Source organism: Dermacentor silvarum, chromosome 8, assembly GCF_013339745.2.
Source record: "Dermacentor silvarum isolate Dsil-2018 chromosome 8, BIME_Dsil_1.4, whole genome shotgun sequence".
NCBI lineage: Eukaryota > Metazoa > Arthropoda > Arachnida > Ixodida > Ixodidae > Dermacentor > Dermacentor silvarum.
The window spans coordinates 152864046-152882496 of NC_051161.1; the positions used below are offsets into that span (position 1 = coordinate 152864046).

The window sequence follows — 18451 nt, forward strand, 5'->3', positions numbered from 1 at the left end:
TAAGGCACCCTAACAGCACTGACAGGGAGCAATTTTGTTTATAAAACCACGCGTATTAACTGCCTGAAGAGGGAGAAAGGAGAGTACCGAGCAAACAAGTGAGATTGCAGCATCCGTAGCAAAAATCAGGGGAAGGGGGTAGGGGGGCGCTCATTGGCAGGTTTTCCGCCGCTCTCCCGAGCAATCCTGCTATCTTGGCTTCACTGTAGGCGCAGCGGATGCCGGGAAGAAACGCGCCGTGGTGGGAGACTCCGAAATAATTTTGAACACCTTGGGCTGTTTTAACGTGCCCCTTAATCTTAGCAAACGAGCATTTTTGCATTCAGCCACTATTGGTGAAAGCTGCAATCACTATTGGGGGACGAGTATGGTGCTTTCTACGTCTGCCGAACAGCCACAGGTGGATGGGTATGCTTCGAGTTTTACGGGGTTTTGCGAATTCCGTTCACTGGAATAACATCAGCATAGCGAAGTTTTTAAAAGCAAGGCTGCCTCTGTGGTGCACTAGACGTGCTCGCTGAATGGTGGCGTAGTGTTGCCTACCTCTCGCATGTCACTGGCTGTGAGGAAGGCGTGCTTATCTGACTGCCATGATATGGACCTATTTAAGTCCTTCACTAGCTTGGCTGATAACGGCAGCGTACACGACTTTCGAACAACTGTTGCTTAAGAATTTATTTTTGCGCAGAAGCTCTATTTGACCAACACGCATTTAACATCGCACAAAAATTTTCCCTTTCGCTTCCTTTTTTTCGCAAAATTTGGCCTCGGTATGCCAGGGCAGCGGTCTAAGTTTTACGCCGCTCGTAAAACACACTAATAACGCTCTGGACCACTTGCATACGTAATTCATTCCAAAAGGCGCATTTACCCAGGCATTTGAAACGTTGCTACACATTACCCATATGATGCCCCTAATTTTCCCTAAAAATAAACAAGGTGCCCTGTTTAGTTCACTGAGGATACCGGAGAAACAAACCATGGCCTTTGTATGACGTGCGAAAATAGGAAAAAAGCAAGGGTTCAATAAATATTTGCAACGCTTTCATTGAAAGCACGAACGTGAACTTTACACAGTTAAATACATTCAAAAACATCAAATTGGGGGAAGATAGAGAGAACCAAATGTTCGCAGAATTTGATGTCCGTATCTCGTTGAGTTGTTGTAGGAGTCTGGGAAACATTTCGAAGCGTGCTATTATCACACCGTGAAACACTTGAAGAGAGAGAGAGAAGATACTTTATTTGCACCCGTCAAATGACGGGGTAGAGGCTTCAGCCTGAACCCACACTCATCCTCCCTAACCGTCGACCGGGATCCCTTGGGACGCGGTGGCGGTCAGGGCGAGACCGATGACTTACCGTTGAGCATTTTCTTCTTCGTTGAGTAGCAAGGACTCCCTGGATTCTCTGCATCTATCTGGCTCATCAAAGTTAGGCATTGTAATGGCATAGCGGACTTAGTCCACATGGTTTTGACCTGTCCTAACTTTGATGAAACACTTGAATAAATAAATTTCTAACAAGGTTGCTATTATCGAGCCCACGAACTTTAAATACTTATCGCTCGTCACCCAAAACATATTTCTTACTTCAACGAAACATGAACACCGCGCCTTCCACTTAGGTTACCGATGAAACGGGAAAATTCTTTGTATGATGCATAAAAATTGGGGGAAGGCGACTAGTGTTCAGTAATTATTTTCAAAGGACTTAAGTAACCTACGCAGTTCAACCTTTTGGTTACGTCAGTCAAGATGTGGCCCATTTCCTCAAAATATGAGAACTCTGCTGTTCTTGCTCCTGCCAGAAAACATATACTAGTATAACTCTTATGTAGAAACAGCCTAAAATTGAAATGAACACACACCGTCAGAAGTGACACATGCTTGTAGAAAATACTACACAGCTTTAGAATTGGGGACCCAAGACTCTGGACCCCTAAGCCGCGTTGGGTGGGCTGATCTTGGGTTTACAGGAGCAGAAGAGTTTGAGAATTTGGTCAAACGCAGACATCGTTGGGTCTAGCGCTCGGGACACGGCAGTGGGGGAAATAAAAACGTGCTTGAAAGCAAGGAAGAAAAGCTTTTCGTACAAGTGGAAACACACAGAATGAATTTTTGAGCAAAAAAAAGGCAAACAATTTATAATGTACTAAAGGTAATCACTGTGTTAGTAAAACGAACTAAGTATGCTGAAGTTATGAAGACCCTACACGGGCTTGGGGACCCACGCTAGTTTTAGATTTTTGGGTATTGGGTCAGCGCGAACGCAAGAACCCAGGACTGGTTTGGGTTCTGCGCAGGCACACTTGCGGCTCGCAGTTTTCTTGGGTCCTCAACCACTTGGGTCCCCCATTCTAAAACGTTCTATTGTCAGTGTTATAACGGTATTGTAATGTTTGAGCACATTAGACACGCTCGTTTTCACCAACACCATCTAGTATAAGTTTTCGTAACACAATGAAATGGGATAGTCAAAACTGTAAGTAGTTTTATTTGTTTGTTTGTTTTTTGATGGTGATAAGAGGCGGAGACTGCAACGCTATGTTGACTATCTATGGACAGCAATTTAAAATTTGCGGTGTCTCATAATCGAACTATTTCAGGCTGTCCGGCATGGAGTCGCTTGCAATGCAAGAACACCCGTGCACCGTGCATTACGCGCATGTTAAAGAACCCCAGGTGGTGAAAACTAATCGGCTTGCCTCATATACGGCGTGCACATAGAAACCCCGAATTAAACGATCACAATAATAATAATAATAATAATAATAATAATAATAATAATAATAATAATAATAATACTTTATCCCGACCCGTACCCTCACCCTTAGGTTAAATATAGCAAGCTGATTTTGTGTTTTCAAATATGATAGCCGATCCCAAAAAACCTCGGCATGATGCAAAAAGCTCAAGGTGAAATTTCTTGTGGAGCCCCAGCCTTCTCCGCAATGCGAGCGTGTATGACACATCCCGCGCGTCGTTCGCTACAGCGCGTCCGGCGAGGCACGAAAGACCATCCTCGCTGCCCAACCAGGAGGTACATAATAAAGAAAAGCATTACTTTCATGACCACTGTTTGAGAACGAAAATTTGGCCTAGGCTGTTTCGCAAAATTTTCTAGCACCCTGCCGAAAGAGCCCACTTAGCAAGGCGCGTGTGTGGGGCGGATGGGGGCAGGGTGTGCAAAATGGCATACTTTGCCTGTCCAATTTTGGCTGTGGTGGGCCAAGTGCTCCCCCTCCAGTAAGTATGCCTATGGCCAGGATGCGTCTGCGTTTTTTCACCACCAGTGTACGTTTCTGTAGTTTCGGTTTAGCGCTTCGCGCTCGGCGCCACACGTTAATTTGCTCGGTAGCAGCATTAATAAAGCCTACTGAGTACCGCGAAGGACCTGACGCGGGCAAGAGAATTGGGCAATATATCTCACGTGGATCACGCAATGAGCCCTTTTTAATGGATGGTACTGAACATCCGCATACACCTTGGCCTTATGTGTGCCTGTAGTGTAATTGTTCCTGCAAAGTTGTAACATCGATGTACATCAGTCCTACCGTAACCGAGTCGCTACCCGATAAGGTTTCTATTTTAGTAAACCAAAAGACTGAGTGGGCATGCTTATGTCATCACGACGCTTCGGCACGTAGACAAAGGTTGTGCTCACAGGCGAACAGCATGTTGCAAAGACCGCAGCGTGGTCCACTTCAAAAATGCCTCTCATATAAGTGCGCACACGCGCTCTCACCTTCTGCGTGTCCCTGACCGTCTTGAGCATGTTCTCAAAGGTCCTTGGTGGGATGTCGCACGTTTCGAATGCGCCCCAGTGGCCCGCCTTCCGTCGCCCTCCGCTGGACGCGGGCACGTCTCCGGCGTGGCAGCACAGCGGCTCGTTGCAGTCCGCCTCGCTGCCTTCGCTGTACGCGAGATCCACGTGCGTGTCGCTGATGTGCAGCACGCGCAGCGTCGGCGCCCCTTCCTGCGAGGGCGAAAGGGTGAACGCACTTTGTTACTGCGACAGACACTCAGAATATTTTATGGAAACTGGAAGTGCGTTCGCGCCACCACCGTTGTGCAGTCACGCGTGATGGGTCACAACGTCACCAGAGACGCGACGGACGCGCAGTGAAAACGGCAGCGAAAAAAAGGAAGTGGGCGTCAACACGCAGTCGCTCGAGCAACTTGTTTCGGAACCACAAAGGTGCACGTGCAGTTTAACAAATTTGGCTCGGTTCAAGCTTTCTCTCTCTCTCTCTTTATATATATATATATATATATATATATGTTATATAGACCCACACGTGTTTGTGTGTATTAAAAGTCAAGCTTTTCTCCGCGAACCTCGCCGGGTTTCATGACCGTGGCTGTGGCCTGGCTGGAAGCAGTGGAGTACGTGCGCCGCTAGGTTCCTTGCACCAGCACCAGATGGCGCTTGCCTACTAGCATCTGCGGCAGCGGCGGCGCCGGCCGTGCTGGGGACCGACACAGAAATAATCAGAAAGTTTGCCTTTGCGCATCTGCGGCTGCAAAGTAATGAGGATGTAAACGCTTCTTGTGCATTAGAATGGATTCGAATTGCGCTACGTACGTATACGCATTCTGCCTCTGGAATCATGATGCGGCCAAGGAGTCCGTCGTGTGTGTGTGTGTGTGTGTGTGTGTGTGTGTGTGTGTGTGTGTGTGTGTGTGTGTGTGTGTGTGTGTGTGTGTGTGTGTGTGTGTGTGTGTGTGTGTGTGCGCGTGTGTGTGTGTGTGGGCGTGTGCGTGTGTGTGCGTGTGTGTGTGTGTGTTGTGTGTGTGTGTGTGTGTGTGTGTGCGCGTGTGCGTGTGTGTGCGCGCGTGTGCGTGTGTGTGCGTGTGTGTGTGTGTGTGTTGTGTGTGTGTGTGTGTGTGTGTGCGCGTGTGCGTGTGTGTGCGTGTGTGTGTGTGTGTGTGTGTGTGTGTGTGTGTGTGTGTGTGTGCGCGTGTGCGTGTGTGTGCGTGTGTGTGTGTGTGTTTGTGTGTGTGTGTGTGTGCGTGTGTGCGTGCGTGCGTGTACTCGGTGTTTCTACTCGTTATGCATTCACACAAAGCTTCGCTGTATATAGATTCCAACTCGTTCGCTCAGCTGCATTTTTTTATCGCGATAGCAACCCGCCGTGGTTGCTCAGTGGCTATGTTGTTGGGCTGCTAAGCACGAGGTTGCGGGATGGAATCCCGGTCACGGCGGATGCATTTCTATGGGCGAGAAATGCGAAAACACACGTGTACTCAAGCAAATTTCTGCCGTCGCCGTGGGGTTGCGCATAAAGTCCAAGGGCAATAAAATCGTCGCCGCGCACCGTATGCGCGAGTGAAAGCGTGGGACGCGCGCTATCACGGAGCGAACGCACGGCGGAAAGCAAACGCTACTTCCGTCGCGCGGAAGGCCATGGGGGTATGGGAGGGAGGGAGGCGGGGCGACGCTGTGCTGCGGCACCAAATGCGTATCTTGCAACCAGGCTCAAGGGGAACTGGCCACACAATCTTCCACGCGAGAGGAGGAAAACCGGGAAGGCAGCGAGGGAGGGAAGGGGCGCAGCTTCTACTCTGCCAACAACTGCGCTTGTACTTTGCCCGGCTGCGGCGCTCGCCCGCACCATCTCTTAAAAGCGATCTCCACACGGCTCTGACCTTTGTATGCGCTGTGCATTCGCCGCTCAGTTTCCGTTGAAGTGATAGACCGCACGAACCTTCGCTCGCTGCGGCGGCTGCGCTTGCTGCCAGCGTTTTGACAGTGGTTGTCTGCAGACATTGAGTGTGATCTATTCATGTTTGCTTGTGCGCGCTGACACCAGGCTACGAGTTAGTAAGCGAATGTGTCCAAGTTTATGCAGCCGATAAAACTACCTATCCCTACTCCGAATAGCTCTCTAGTAATTTGCTTTAGCAATTGATGATTCGCCTTTCGGGCGAAACTGCGACATTTTTTTTCATAAGTAACGCAGCTGTTTCTCATCGAGGCGTCAGTATAGAATCATGATTTGCCGAGAAACTCGATCACCCCAATTTAGGTAGCTGACAACGACTTCATAAGGCTAATAATGTCTGGTCCCATGTACTTCTTTCTTTCTGGGGTTTTTACGTGCCAAAACCAGTTCTGATTATGAGGCATGCCGTAGTGGAGGGCTCCGGATTAATTTTGACCACCTGGGGTTCTTTAACGTGCACTACAACCCAAGGAGCATGAAATCAGTAAGACAGCAGAAATCAGCAGAAATCAGTGAAGAGAGAGAGAGAAAATGATTTAATGAAAGGCAGGGAGGTTAACCAGGACTGAGCCCGGTTGGCTACCCTACACTGGGGGAAGGAAAAAGGGGAGAGAGAGATTAAGAGAAGAATAGAAAGTCCACTGTTGATATCGCCGACGTAGCAACAGGTCTCTGTTCTATCACTGATGATCAATCAGCCCGGGTCATAGACGGTCACTCAGTCCTGTAGTTCTTAAAAATCGCAGCAGCGCTTTTGTGGCCTTTTGCAGCTGTGATATTCGAGGCCATGGTCCCAAGATCTTGCTCAAAGTGAACGGTCTTCTATCTAACCTATTGAGAACGTTGCAGAGGTCATGTCTTTCATTTTGAAAAGGTGATCAGTAGCATAGCAGGTGTTCTATAGTATCATCGACACCGCAGGCATTACACTCGGCGCACCGGATACAGAAGCTCCTTCTATAACTAGCGATGAAGTTAGAAGGGCCTTGAAAGACATGACCAGGGGAAAAGCGCCTGGAGAAGATGGAATAACAGTAGATTTAATCAAAGATGGAGGAGATATCACTCTTGAACAGCTTGCGGCCCTTTATACGCAATGCCTCACAACTTCAAGTGTACCAGAGAGCTGGAAGAAGGCCAACATTATACTTATCCTTAAGAAGGGAGACGTTAAAGAATTGAAGAATTACAGACCTATTAGCTTGCTTTCAGTGTTGTATATAAAATATTCACCAAGATAATTTCCAATAGAATCAGGGCAACACTTGACTTCAGCCAACCAAGAGAACAGGCTGGCTTCAGAAAGGGATATTCTACGATGGATCATATCCATGTCATCAATCAGGTAATCGAGAAATCTGCGGAGTACAATCAACCTCTCTATATGGCTTTCATAGATTATGAAAAGGTATTCGATTCAGTAGGGATACCAGCAGTCATAGAGGCATTGCGTAATCAATGAGTACAGGAGGCATACGTGAATATCTTAGCAAATATCTACAAGGATTCCACAGCAACCTTGGTTCTCCACAAGAAAAGTAGAAAGTTACCTATCATGAAAGGGGTCAGGCAAGGAGACACAATCTCTCCAATGCTATTCACTGCATGCTTAGAAGAAGTATTGAAGCTCTTGGACTGGGAAGGCTTAGGAGTGAGGATCGACGGCGAATATCTCAGCAACCTTCGGTTTGCAGATGATATTGTCCTATTGAGCAACAATGGAGACGAATTACAACAAATGATTGAGGACCTTGATCGAGAAAGTGTAAGAATTGAGTTGAAGACGAATATGCAGACACAAAGATAATCTTCAATAGCCTGGCAAGGGAACAAGAATTCAGGATTGCCAGTTAGCCTCTAGAGTCTGTGAAGGAGTACGTTTATCTAGGTCAATTACTCACAGGGGACCCTGATCACGAGAAAGAAATTTACAGAAGAATAAAATTGGGTTGGAGTGCATACGGCAGGCATTACCAAATCCTGACTGGGAGCTTACCACTGTCGTTGAAAAGAAAACTGTACAATCATTGCATTCTACCGGTGCTAACATATGGGGCAGAAACTTGTAGGTTAACAAAGAAACTGGAGATCAAGTTAAGGACCGCACAAAGAGCGATGGAACGAAAAATCTTAGGACTAACGTTAAGAGACAGGAAGAGAACGGTGTGGATCAGAGAACAAACGGGGATAGCCGATATTCTAGTTGACATTAAGCGGAAGAAATGGAGCTCGGCAGGCCATGTAATGCGTAGTATGGATAACCGGTGGACCATTAGGGTTACAGAATGGATACCAAGAGAAGGGAAGCGTAGTCGAGGACGGCAGAAAGTCAGGTGGGATGATGAAATTAGGAAATTCGCAGGCGCAACTTGGAATACGCTAGCGCAAGACAGGGGTAATTGGAGATCGCAGGGAGAGGCCTTCGCCCTGCAGTGGACATAAATAGAGGCTGATGATGATGATGATGATGACAACCCAAGCACACGGGCGTTTTTACATTTCGCCTCCATCGAAATGCGGCCGCCGGGGCCGGGATTCGATCGAGCGATCTCGTGATCAGCGGCGCAACGCCTTAGCTGACTGAGCCACCACGGCGGGCTGGTCCCATGTAGAACAACGACACTGTCGAAAGGAAGGATATCTCGGCGCGCAGAACGAAGGCTCAACTGAAAGCATGGATAACGAAAAACACATTCGTGTAAAGATTGATAGCTTACAAGCATGAGTGTGCACGCCACCAGAAAGCTCAATCGGTGACATTTTGTATGATTGATTGATTGGATTGATTGCGACAATACAACCTTCCTGTACTTCTGAACAAATACAAAGAAACGCAATACATGTCGAAGTCGCAGTTGCGGAGCATTTTTGTAAAAGTGTTGTAATAAATGTTTTGTTGTATGAATTTATTTTTAATATAATCCTCACATATCTATTTCTTGTGTATTGATGACGCACTCCTTTTTATTTTTGATACTATACTCTTTTTTATTTGTTGGCTTTGTTTATGATATATGCTTAAATTTCCACTTGATGTATTGTTGCTAAGTATCTTGTTTTTGCTGTTCCACCGTATATGTCTTGTAACAGCTACCTGGGCCTCTGTCAAGCTGTCTACACAGCTTTTAGCCCAGGTAGCCATCCAGTACTATCTGGTGACTGAATGAATGAATGAATGAATCCTATAATCGACACCTGGGTTGTGGATGCCACGGCAGTGGTGGGCTGCGGACTACATTCGACTATTTTAGTGTTCTTCAACGTGCCCATAACTTGAGGAGGAGGAGGAATAAACATTTATTGCGGAACCAGCACTTTAAGATGGCCGGGCCTAAGCCTCCCATGAGGGGACGTCGAGGGCTTGCCTCGCCGCCGCCTCACGGGCGTGCTGGGTCGCCCAGGTTTGGTCGTCGAGGGCGGAGCTCCGCAGAGCCTCACGCAACCTCGACGAGAGGGTCGTGGTGTTAATGTGTGTGTACTGTGCTGGGCACTCCCACAGCATATGCGGAAGCGTAGGCGGGTGAGTGCCACAGCACCGGCAGTTGGGGGTATTGTAAACTTCAGGGAATATAAGGTGGAGGCGGGCGGGTGAAAGGTACGTATTTGTTTGTAGCAGACGCAGGGTGGTAGCCTGCGCCCGGCTGAACTTGGGGTGAGGTGGGGGGAAGGTTCGGCGACTAAGGTAAAATGCCTTAACGAGATTGTTGTAAGTAGTCAGACTGTCCCTGGTGTCCAACTCGTCTCCAGTGTCTCCGGCGCGGTTGACTAGTCCTCGCGCAATGGAGTGGGTGACCTCGTTGAGGTTGGGGAGGTGTGGGTGGACAGGGCCCGCGTGGGCCGGGATCCATGTCAGGGAGATCATGCTTTCTTTAGAGTGTGGTGCCTGGCGGAGGATACGAAGAGCTTAAGGAGAAATACGGCCTTTGCTGAAGTTAGTGACGGCTGAGCGAGTCACACACGATGGTGTGACAGGTGGGATCTAGAGTGGCCAGGGCGATGGCCACTTCTTCAGCCGTTTCGGCAGTGGGAGTAATGACGCTGGAGGCGTGGTGTAGGACTCCATCGCGTGTGGCGACGGCCACAAATCGTGTGCCATTGGGCTGCATCAACAAATGTAACGCCAGGTACACGAGCAAAGGCTTTTATGATTGCTCCGGCCCGAGCTTGGCACCGGGCCCTGTTATATTCAGGGTGCATATTTCTAGGAATTGGGTCTGTGTGGATCCAGCTACGGATGTCAGTCGGGACCGATTGTTTGGGGCCCTGCTGCTGATGGTAAGTAACTTGAGTATACAACATTTTCTTGGATTGCGCACAACCGTGACCGCAGCTGTGGTATTTGAGAATAGAACCGGCGACCTCCAGCTAAGCAGTCACCGAGTCAGCGCGGGGTCTATTATTAGCACCCGCCTTTACCTGGCTATGTGGAGCGTCCGGTAGCACCCTATCTGTTGCCCCGTCAGTCAAAAGACATTTTTTTCTCCTGCTTTTCAACGCGCTCAATGTCGGAATAAAATTTGACGAGGGTCCGTTTCATGCAGTTACTACAACAGTGACTTATGAAGCGTATTGTGCATATTAAACGTATTATGCAATGTGCAGCCTTGGGTTGACTGGTCGTTGTAAGGCAGTGGCAGGACGTTGCACTACTGAGCCTAAGTAAGGCCGCGAGCTCAATACAGGCCACGGCGGCCGCATTTCTATGCGTGCAAAATACACTAAAGCTCATGTACTTAGAAGCACGTCCCAAAATCCCACGAAGTCAAAGTTATTTCGGAGCACCCACTATAACGTGTCTCATAATCAGATTGTGGTTTTGGCAAGTAAAATCCATGAATGAAATTTTTTATTAGCCTTCAGGATTGTTCATTTTTAACTTCACACCCGTAAATACACTTTAGGGGACTGTCTTTGTTCCAGAGCGTGTCCAAAAAACGTTTATACAAACCTTTGGCAGCGGCACGGGCGTGACGGGGGGCTTGGGGCTCGGTGGCAATGGCACGGTCCAGTTGAGGACACCAGCCGGTGGACACTCGTCCGGCAAGACTATCCCGCAAATCTCAGCCGGGCTCATTGTTGTGTGTCCTAGCACGTAGAAGAACTCATCCTGCGTAGTGAATATTATAGAACGTCTCCATTAAAAGGCCACCATAAACTGATCCCGAGGAGAAAAAACAAATGCGAATTTTGTAACCTTCACGCCCTTCCACTTAAGTTTCACGACCATGTTCCTTTGCATCAAGTAGTTAGCTCAATGACATTTAACAGCAATGATCCCCTCTTTTAGTTTCATGCTTGTCAAAATTCTCCAACATAATACTTTTTATATATTGTTGTATAATCAGCACATCAGGGCCCAGTGGTGCATTCAAGAAGTCACTATCATTCCGTACCATTTACTGCAGCCACTGTACGCAGGCGTGCTCCGAAAATTATTTACCGTCGAGTGGTCACACGGAATAACGAGATCAAACTGAGCAAAAGCTTTTCAGTTTTCATACCACAATAAGCTAAACTTGGAAAACAAGGACACAAGAACATTTGTGGTTGCTTTCTTTCCCCTTTTGTTAATGGTTTTTAACTTTTTAACCTTCACGTGTCAAGTTACTTCAAAGTGGGGAACAGAAACAGGAAATTGCGAGGTATGGGATTCAGGAATGGCTTCGCTCGCTATGGCGTCTATTTCACCTGTTTGCTGAGCAAAGCTGTAAGCAGCTGAATCCGAGCCGAAGCGGCAGCTTCATTAGGAGGTTGACGTGGCTGTAAGCAATAGATACTACGAAGCATTACTCAGAGTCTTAGCGACACGAATGGTGTTAGGGCCAACAACAAGCCCATAAATCCGCTCATGACCTCAGAAGTGAGGAGCGTGATGCATGCCAACGCTGCGAATTGTTCCCTCGCTCGATGCACACCAGGTGGCGCAAGGCTAGTGATCTACGTTGGAAATTATGTTCATCGACGAACGGCACATACTCAGTGAATTCATGGCGCCGCCTGCTAAAGCGTCGGTTTGATGTCCTTGAGGATCCATTGTGACTTCGACTCGATTCCGCTCAGCATCGGAGATATTTAAGGGGATAGTTTTCGTCATTGTAGAGTCGCACATACCTGATAACACATACCCAGTTACCCGAGTCTACATCAAAGAGTTTCTTCGAACAGCGGTGCCCACCCCGTCCTGCATCTACAGTGACCCATATCCGCGTGAAAGGGGTTCGTCGAAGACCGGCACACATCTCGCCGCATACTCAGTGAACCCAAGGTGGTTCGACGGTTGGTGTCTGTTCGCTCAGCACAGCAGCCCGACGCGCTACCCATTCGACCACGGACTACCGAGTGAGCCAGGTAGGCGGGAAAACGGTTAGATACAGAAGTAGATAGATGACCACTGGAAAGTGCGCGAATTGCCCCAATAACGCTAACGCGTTAAAAAGAAAGAAGAGGCAAGGAAGCTAACCAGGTTTGCACCTGGTTTACTATTTATTACATGCTGGTGGAAGAAGAACCGAGTCGAAAAAGAAAAAGGAAAGTAAGAACAAGAGATGCATGCGCGCGCACGCTACATTATGTGATGTATATGTGGTAGTCTCAGTAGAGGCGGTCGCCTATTCATACGCCTTCATATAGAAAGAAATACACATAAGGTTGTCTAAGGCGTTATTAGACCAACAAGGAGCTAAAAAATGTGCAGACCACGAAGGTCTGCCCACTTGGCGTCGATTGTGAGAACAAAGAGGAGACGCACGCGCACAAAGCACCAAATTGCATTTGAAAAACTAACGAACAGCCAGCGTAGCTGTTATCATCTAAGCCATCAATACACTGGCAATGTCGTGGACGCAGGAACGGTCGGGTTGTGAAAGTAAGTGAGAGAAACAAAATGTCCTGCAGAAAGTCAAGAAAAAACCGAGTACATGGAGGAATTCATGAAAAAAGGAAAGGAGTCGAAAAGCACCAAGGCATTCAGAAAAGGCGCGTGGGAAAAAAGAGACACGAAATCGACGGAAAAAGTGGAAGCGCAGCACGTAGTCTTGCAGAGAACTGAAAGCAAAAACAATCGCTAGGTCTCCGAAAAACATAGGAAAAGCAAAGGCGCGCCATGAGTATTCGGAAACCACGTAAAATATGTAGGTAGAAAAAATTAAATAGTAGTCAGCGAATGTGTACGTCCTTATCATTCAAATGTGTGTGAACGTCCTTTTTTCCAAATACGCCACTCTACCAAAATAAATATTAAAAACCAATATGCATAATGCCGAGGAAAACATTTTGGACAGGGAACATGTCAAACGCTTCAAGGAACTACAGCGGACTCTAACTATAGCAGTCTACACTGGTAGATTTATTGCATTTAGATATATTACGTTCTTAATAAATACACCAGCAATATTCATACAGAAGTTAGGAGGCGGTACTTTCACCGCAATTTAACAGCAATACTTGTGCAGTCATCATCATCATGAACGATTCGCTACGGAACGGCCGCCATCAATTTCTTAACAATTTGAAACTAAACATAATCATCGCACGGACAACCGCCTTCCTACCATGCGTATAACATCCTATCACTGGTCACTGGTCCACGTTCTACGTGTTGTCATCGGTTACAGGAATGTTCCACATCTGTCATCGCCTTACGAGTACGAGCAGCGCTAGCCAAAACTCTAAAGGTGAGCTTGAAATACAAGTATGCGCACATATAGTCGAGAAAGCAGCCGTGCCCACGTGGTTGGTTGAGTGTCCACCTCGGCTTCGCGACAACGCGGGTTCGAAAGAATTCGTGGGGCCGCAACATTCATATGGCGGCGGATTACGAGCGAAGCTGTTTAGGCTGAATACATGGGCTGCATACATTATGAAATCATACATTTTTTTCTTACGGCACGCGACTACGCCGACACAAGTGGCGCCGCGGTCACCGCACCTCCCATGCATCTGCAGCAACCACTGCTGCAGCCGCGCCTGCGGCTCCGACATGCGCGACATTATAACCACATAAGCGCAGGCCACGTGCACAGGCGCCGTCACCACACTGTTTCGCCCTCTCCCCCTACCCGTCTCCATTCCTGTCCACGCGCCGTATTCCCGATACGTATATAAGCCGCCCAGGGTACATCCCCACCCTCACCTTGGGAACGCATACAGGGGATGCACACGGAGACTTGAGGTCATGGAGGAAGTAAAAACTGAGGAGGGGCTCTGACGTCACTCTTTGTGAAGCTAAGTCACGCCGGAAGTCGGTGTAATCCGCCATCATGTCGGGCCAGATTCTCATCTCGCGTTTACGGACCAAGGGATCCAATCACGGTGTATTCCATCGCGATACGATCTATGGCAAGTCCATCTCCAGTTTATGGGAACAAACAACAAACACATAAGCTGGTCATAGCATTATAGGAATCGTCTTGCTTTATTGAACACGTTTCGGGCGGCCACGCACCGCGGAGATGTGACGAGCCACAACGTGCCGACTAACAGTCCGGCAGAGGAGAACGTCGTTACGCGTTTAAATACACCGACTGCGGCCTGAGGTATTGTTCTCAGGGTAACTGAAGCTTCACGCAAAGTTCTGCGGTGCCGAACAGTGAGCATGTGTGCGTGCGCCTAGTGGGTTGACTGCACCTGCGGGCGACCATCAGCCGTTTGATGTGCGCACAGGCGTGCGTTCTTATGTCGAGCCTTGTTCACTCTTACACCGCATCCGCCAACCTTGACTCCCCTGCACCCCTCGAGCACACAGATAAGATTACTGCTGTAAAGGGAATTCGTCCCTTTGTTACTCACAGCAGCCCGTTCTTTCCCATCGTCCACATGGCTGTTTTACGTGCCACAAACAGCGGACGATGCCGTCCGCTGTCAAAAGCAGGAACACGACACAGCTGTCTCTGACGTGCAAGGAGTTCATCGTTCGTACATATTCTGAAGCACAGCTGTTTCAGTGTGTGATGACACGTTACCATGAATCCACCGAAGACGGCAAATATATTCCCAGGTCGTCCTTCGTCCGTGGCGTCCATGGTACGCGGTGTACGGCGTCGCATGCGTGCTCCTTTCTCGCTTTTTACTTCTTCCAGTCCCACCTGGCCCTAACAACAGCTGGGAGAGCCCGGTTTAGATAACACAGCGTAACAAAACATGAGAATAACGAATTCCTGCACGCACGACGCCTTTGCCGTGGTACGAACCCTACGGAGCAACAAGTGTGACCGCACACAACCATTACAAAGCCGCCATTGTGGACCGAGAGCATGGCCGCTACAGCAAAAATATACCACGTGACTCCATCCACACTTTTCTGCTAGCGCGCGGAGAGGGTAGGGCCTCTCCTCAGTTTTTTTCCTTCCTCCAGGCTTGAGGTAAACAGCTTCGCTGTGAAAAACAAGGCTGTCGACGGTTACCCAAATGGGCACAGGCGTCCTCGGCCCGACTTCTCGGCTTTCTCTAGGACTGACCTGTCCTGGGGAAGGGTCCCGCGCTTTGCAAGTGCCGTCGAACTCTGTGAGCACAATAAAACGCTATAAAAAGAGCCTGCGACATGGCAGCAATTTCCCATGTGACGTCCCAAAGCACGTATTACGTGAGGACGTCCTCGGGTATGGGAGATACACCCCTTTCCTAGTGTAAGGTAGGTACTCCGTTGTAGGTCTGGTCTGATTCCCACAACCGCGGTGGGTGCCATACGCTCTAAGGAATGTTTTCACCTTTACAGCAGCGACACCAGTCCGCCGCGCCAGGATGCGCCTCCAGAACTGGCAATCAGACACGTGCCGCTCCTGTCCAGGGAACCAGCTGCTGGATCAGCAACATATACTCTGGGGCTGCTCGGCTCTCGTCGAACACCAGAGAAGAGCGATAGCCACCCTACCCCCTACTCTGAGGCCTCAGGATTTGAACGCCTGGCACCTTCCCACTGGTCCCCCCGAGAGACGGCGCCTGATATCTGAGTCATTACTTCAATTTCTACAAGACTCTAAAATGATCAATAATATTTAATATTTGAACTAACCTCCTCCTTTACTCCTCCCCCGGCCTGATGGATCCACTTCCTGGGGGCGGAAACTTATGGTTATTCACTAGTTGAAGCAACCCGTGCTTCGTGGGTTGATGAATCGCGAACCGCTCCAGATTAGCAACTTCTGCGTCTCTGCGTGTCGCGCCGCCAAGCAGAACTTGCAAAAGAACGTGACCCTTCATCAAATTCCCTCCGGTTGGAAGCCCAACGCTTTACTGCAGTAGCTCGGCGCCATGAACACCGCTTAGAACGGGGCTGCTGGATAGACTGGTGCTCTTCCCTCGGCTCTTCGTCGTCCAATGCTTCTATTTGGCGCACCTTCTGTGTAATAGAACGCGGTCGGCGCCCTCCAGAACTTGCAGCCTGCGCGCTGTTAGCATCTGGCCAGACACCAGCAGTATTCGCCGAAACGGTCACCCACAGCTTTTTTCCTGCTTTGGACACAGCACCACCTCCTTTCGTTGTTCAAAACAGCCTTCTCACGGACGCAAGCACGCCGCCTACGCTCGCCGCCATCAAGGGTATACAAGCTGCCTTCACTATGGGGGAATGTTTAGCGGCAATAGACCTGTCGAAGCCAGGCAAGGCACCAGGACCGCATGGCATACCGTATGAACTGTATAAAAACATGGAAGGCAAGGTTCTCGATGTGCTGTTAGGTGCCATAAACGAAGCTTGGGCTACTGGAGCCATTCCTGATTCTTGGCGTCATGCAGAAATGGTCCCTATTCTCAAACCCGGAAAGCTCCAGGACAATATCGCTTATATGCGCCCAATAGCGCTAACCTCAACGTTAGGCAAGCTGATGGAGCGTATGCTCGCGACACGTATTACATGGTGACTTGAGCGATACTCCTGGTATCATCATAGCCAAATTGGGTTCCGTCCTTATCTGGGCACCGAGTTCCTTTCTTCTATGGTTCTCATCGGCGGCCGCTCCCGAAGAATTCGCACTATTCTGGCCATGGACATCCGCAAAGCGTATGACCATCTCAGTCACAAAGCAATTGTTTGACTTCTCCATTGGCTTCAGTTCCCTAGCCGTGTCTGCTCATTCGTCGACGCCTTCCTGCACGCTCGCACCTTCTCCATTCGCCTGGCTGGCCACGCAGCAGGTCAGTTTGTCGCCCATCGGGGTGTCCCACAGGGATCTGCACTCGCACCAGTCCTTTTCAACATCGCCCTCCTTCCTCTAGCTTGGAAGCTAGCGATGATACGTAACGCACAATACATAATGTATGCAGATGACATCACAGTTTGGTCAGTTCATCCTGAAATCTGCCGCCAAGAACAAGCGCTTCAAGAGTCCCTGAACGTAACACACGGCTGGTGTGCTCAGATAGGGCTTGAAATTTCCAAGGACAAGACAACCTACGTGTCAGTAGCGAACAAGTATGGGCGCCGTCTACTGGTACTCCAGCCACTTCTGTTAAATGTGGATCAGCAGCCACTACACGAGGCTTCAACTCTCCTTGCACTCGGCCTTAAAATGGATGCCTGCGGATCTGTGGGACCATGGGTCAAGAAGGTAAAGCAACAAACCGCAGAAACGATACAGTTGATACGTCGGATTGCGAAGAAATCTGACGGAGCGCGCACCGACATGGCTCGCCTTCTTGTCCGTTCCGTACTGCGACCACGACTCGTCTACAGAGCCCAGTTTCAACACTTCACCAAGACAGAATGGGCTCGCCTTCAGATCATTAATCAGGAAGCAATGCGGGCCATAACGGGACTACCACGTCTAACTCCACTGCCAACCTTACAGGCCGAGTCCCAACACAACACTCTTGAAGAACTGGTGCGCCAACGTCGATGGGCGCGCACCCTTAAGCCATCGAAGCTATGCTCGGCTGCTGCACTGGCCCGCTACATCTGACATGAAATAGACAATCCAGCTTCTACAACACCCGATGTAGCTCCGTGGAACAGGGTACATTTAAGTGACAATAAGTCTCTTGGTCGTCTGCATAGCCCGGTTCCTCGCCCGGCGAACGCTCAAGTTTTCATACTTCGTCACACCGATGATAATCAAGACGCTGCGACACTCGTAGCATACACTGATGCCAGTGTTAATGGTACAATGATTCACACAGCTCTCGTGTGCCCATTGATACCAGAGGCCGGCCAGACGTGCTCGTATGTTGCCGATCCTGCACCGTTGGCTTATCTTGCCGAGCTTGCCCCCGTTGCTCCCTTTTGTTCAAGCTGCTCGATATTCTCAGCTCATCATTCACACGGACTCGACTCAAGCCATCCACGACATACGTAGAGTATCTCGGCCCTCTCTTCTCTCGGATAGCAATTCACCGTATGGCTACCACTGCGAATTTAGTGATACGCGTCCAGTGGGTGCCTCGAGCAGCCCTGCCGGGTCTACTTGAAGCACATTCGGCAACCCACCCAGAGAACACAACGTACCCACTTCTGCATTTTCCTGAAGACACCTGCGGACAACTGCTCCGGGAAAAAGAAAACCTACGACGTACCACACGAGCTCTTATAACTCCGTGTGGATCAGACCTCCCTGGTGGATTAACTCGCCAAGAGGAGGTTACGTTACGGAGGCTGCGTGTCGGGGTCGCGTTCACCCCGTCTGTGACCGCTCTCTGGGCAGAACAGTACCACGGTCCCTATGATACATCATGCCCATTTTGTGACACGACAATTCAAAATGTGACAGTGACGACGGATTATGGACGTGCCCC

General features: G+C 49.1%; 1 protein-coding gene across 3 annotated transcripts in view; it reads right to left on the bottom strand.

Moving 5' to 3' along the window:
* The window catches only part of LOC119461771 (sphingomyelin phosphodiesterase-like), a 148046-nt gene that overhangs the window by 77601 nt on the left and 51994 nt on the right, over window positions 1-18451 (bottom strand). For all 3 annotated transcript variants that reach the window (XM_037723149.2, XM_049672151.1, XM_049672152.1), the window contains exons 4-5: window positions 10677-10835; window positions 3748-3978 (exon numbers count right to left, since the gene is read on the bottom strand). In XM_037723149.2, the coding sequence (XP_037579077.1) occupies window positions 3748-3978; window positions 10677-10835 (390 nt within the window). The remainder of the gene's footprint in view (window positions 1-3747; window positions 3979-10676; window positions 10836-18451) is intronic.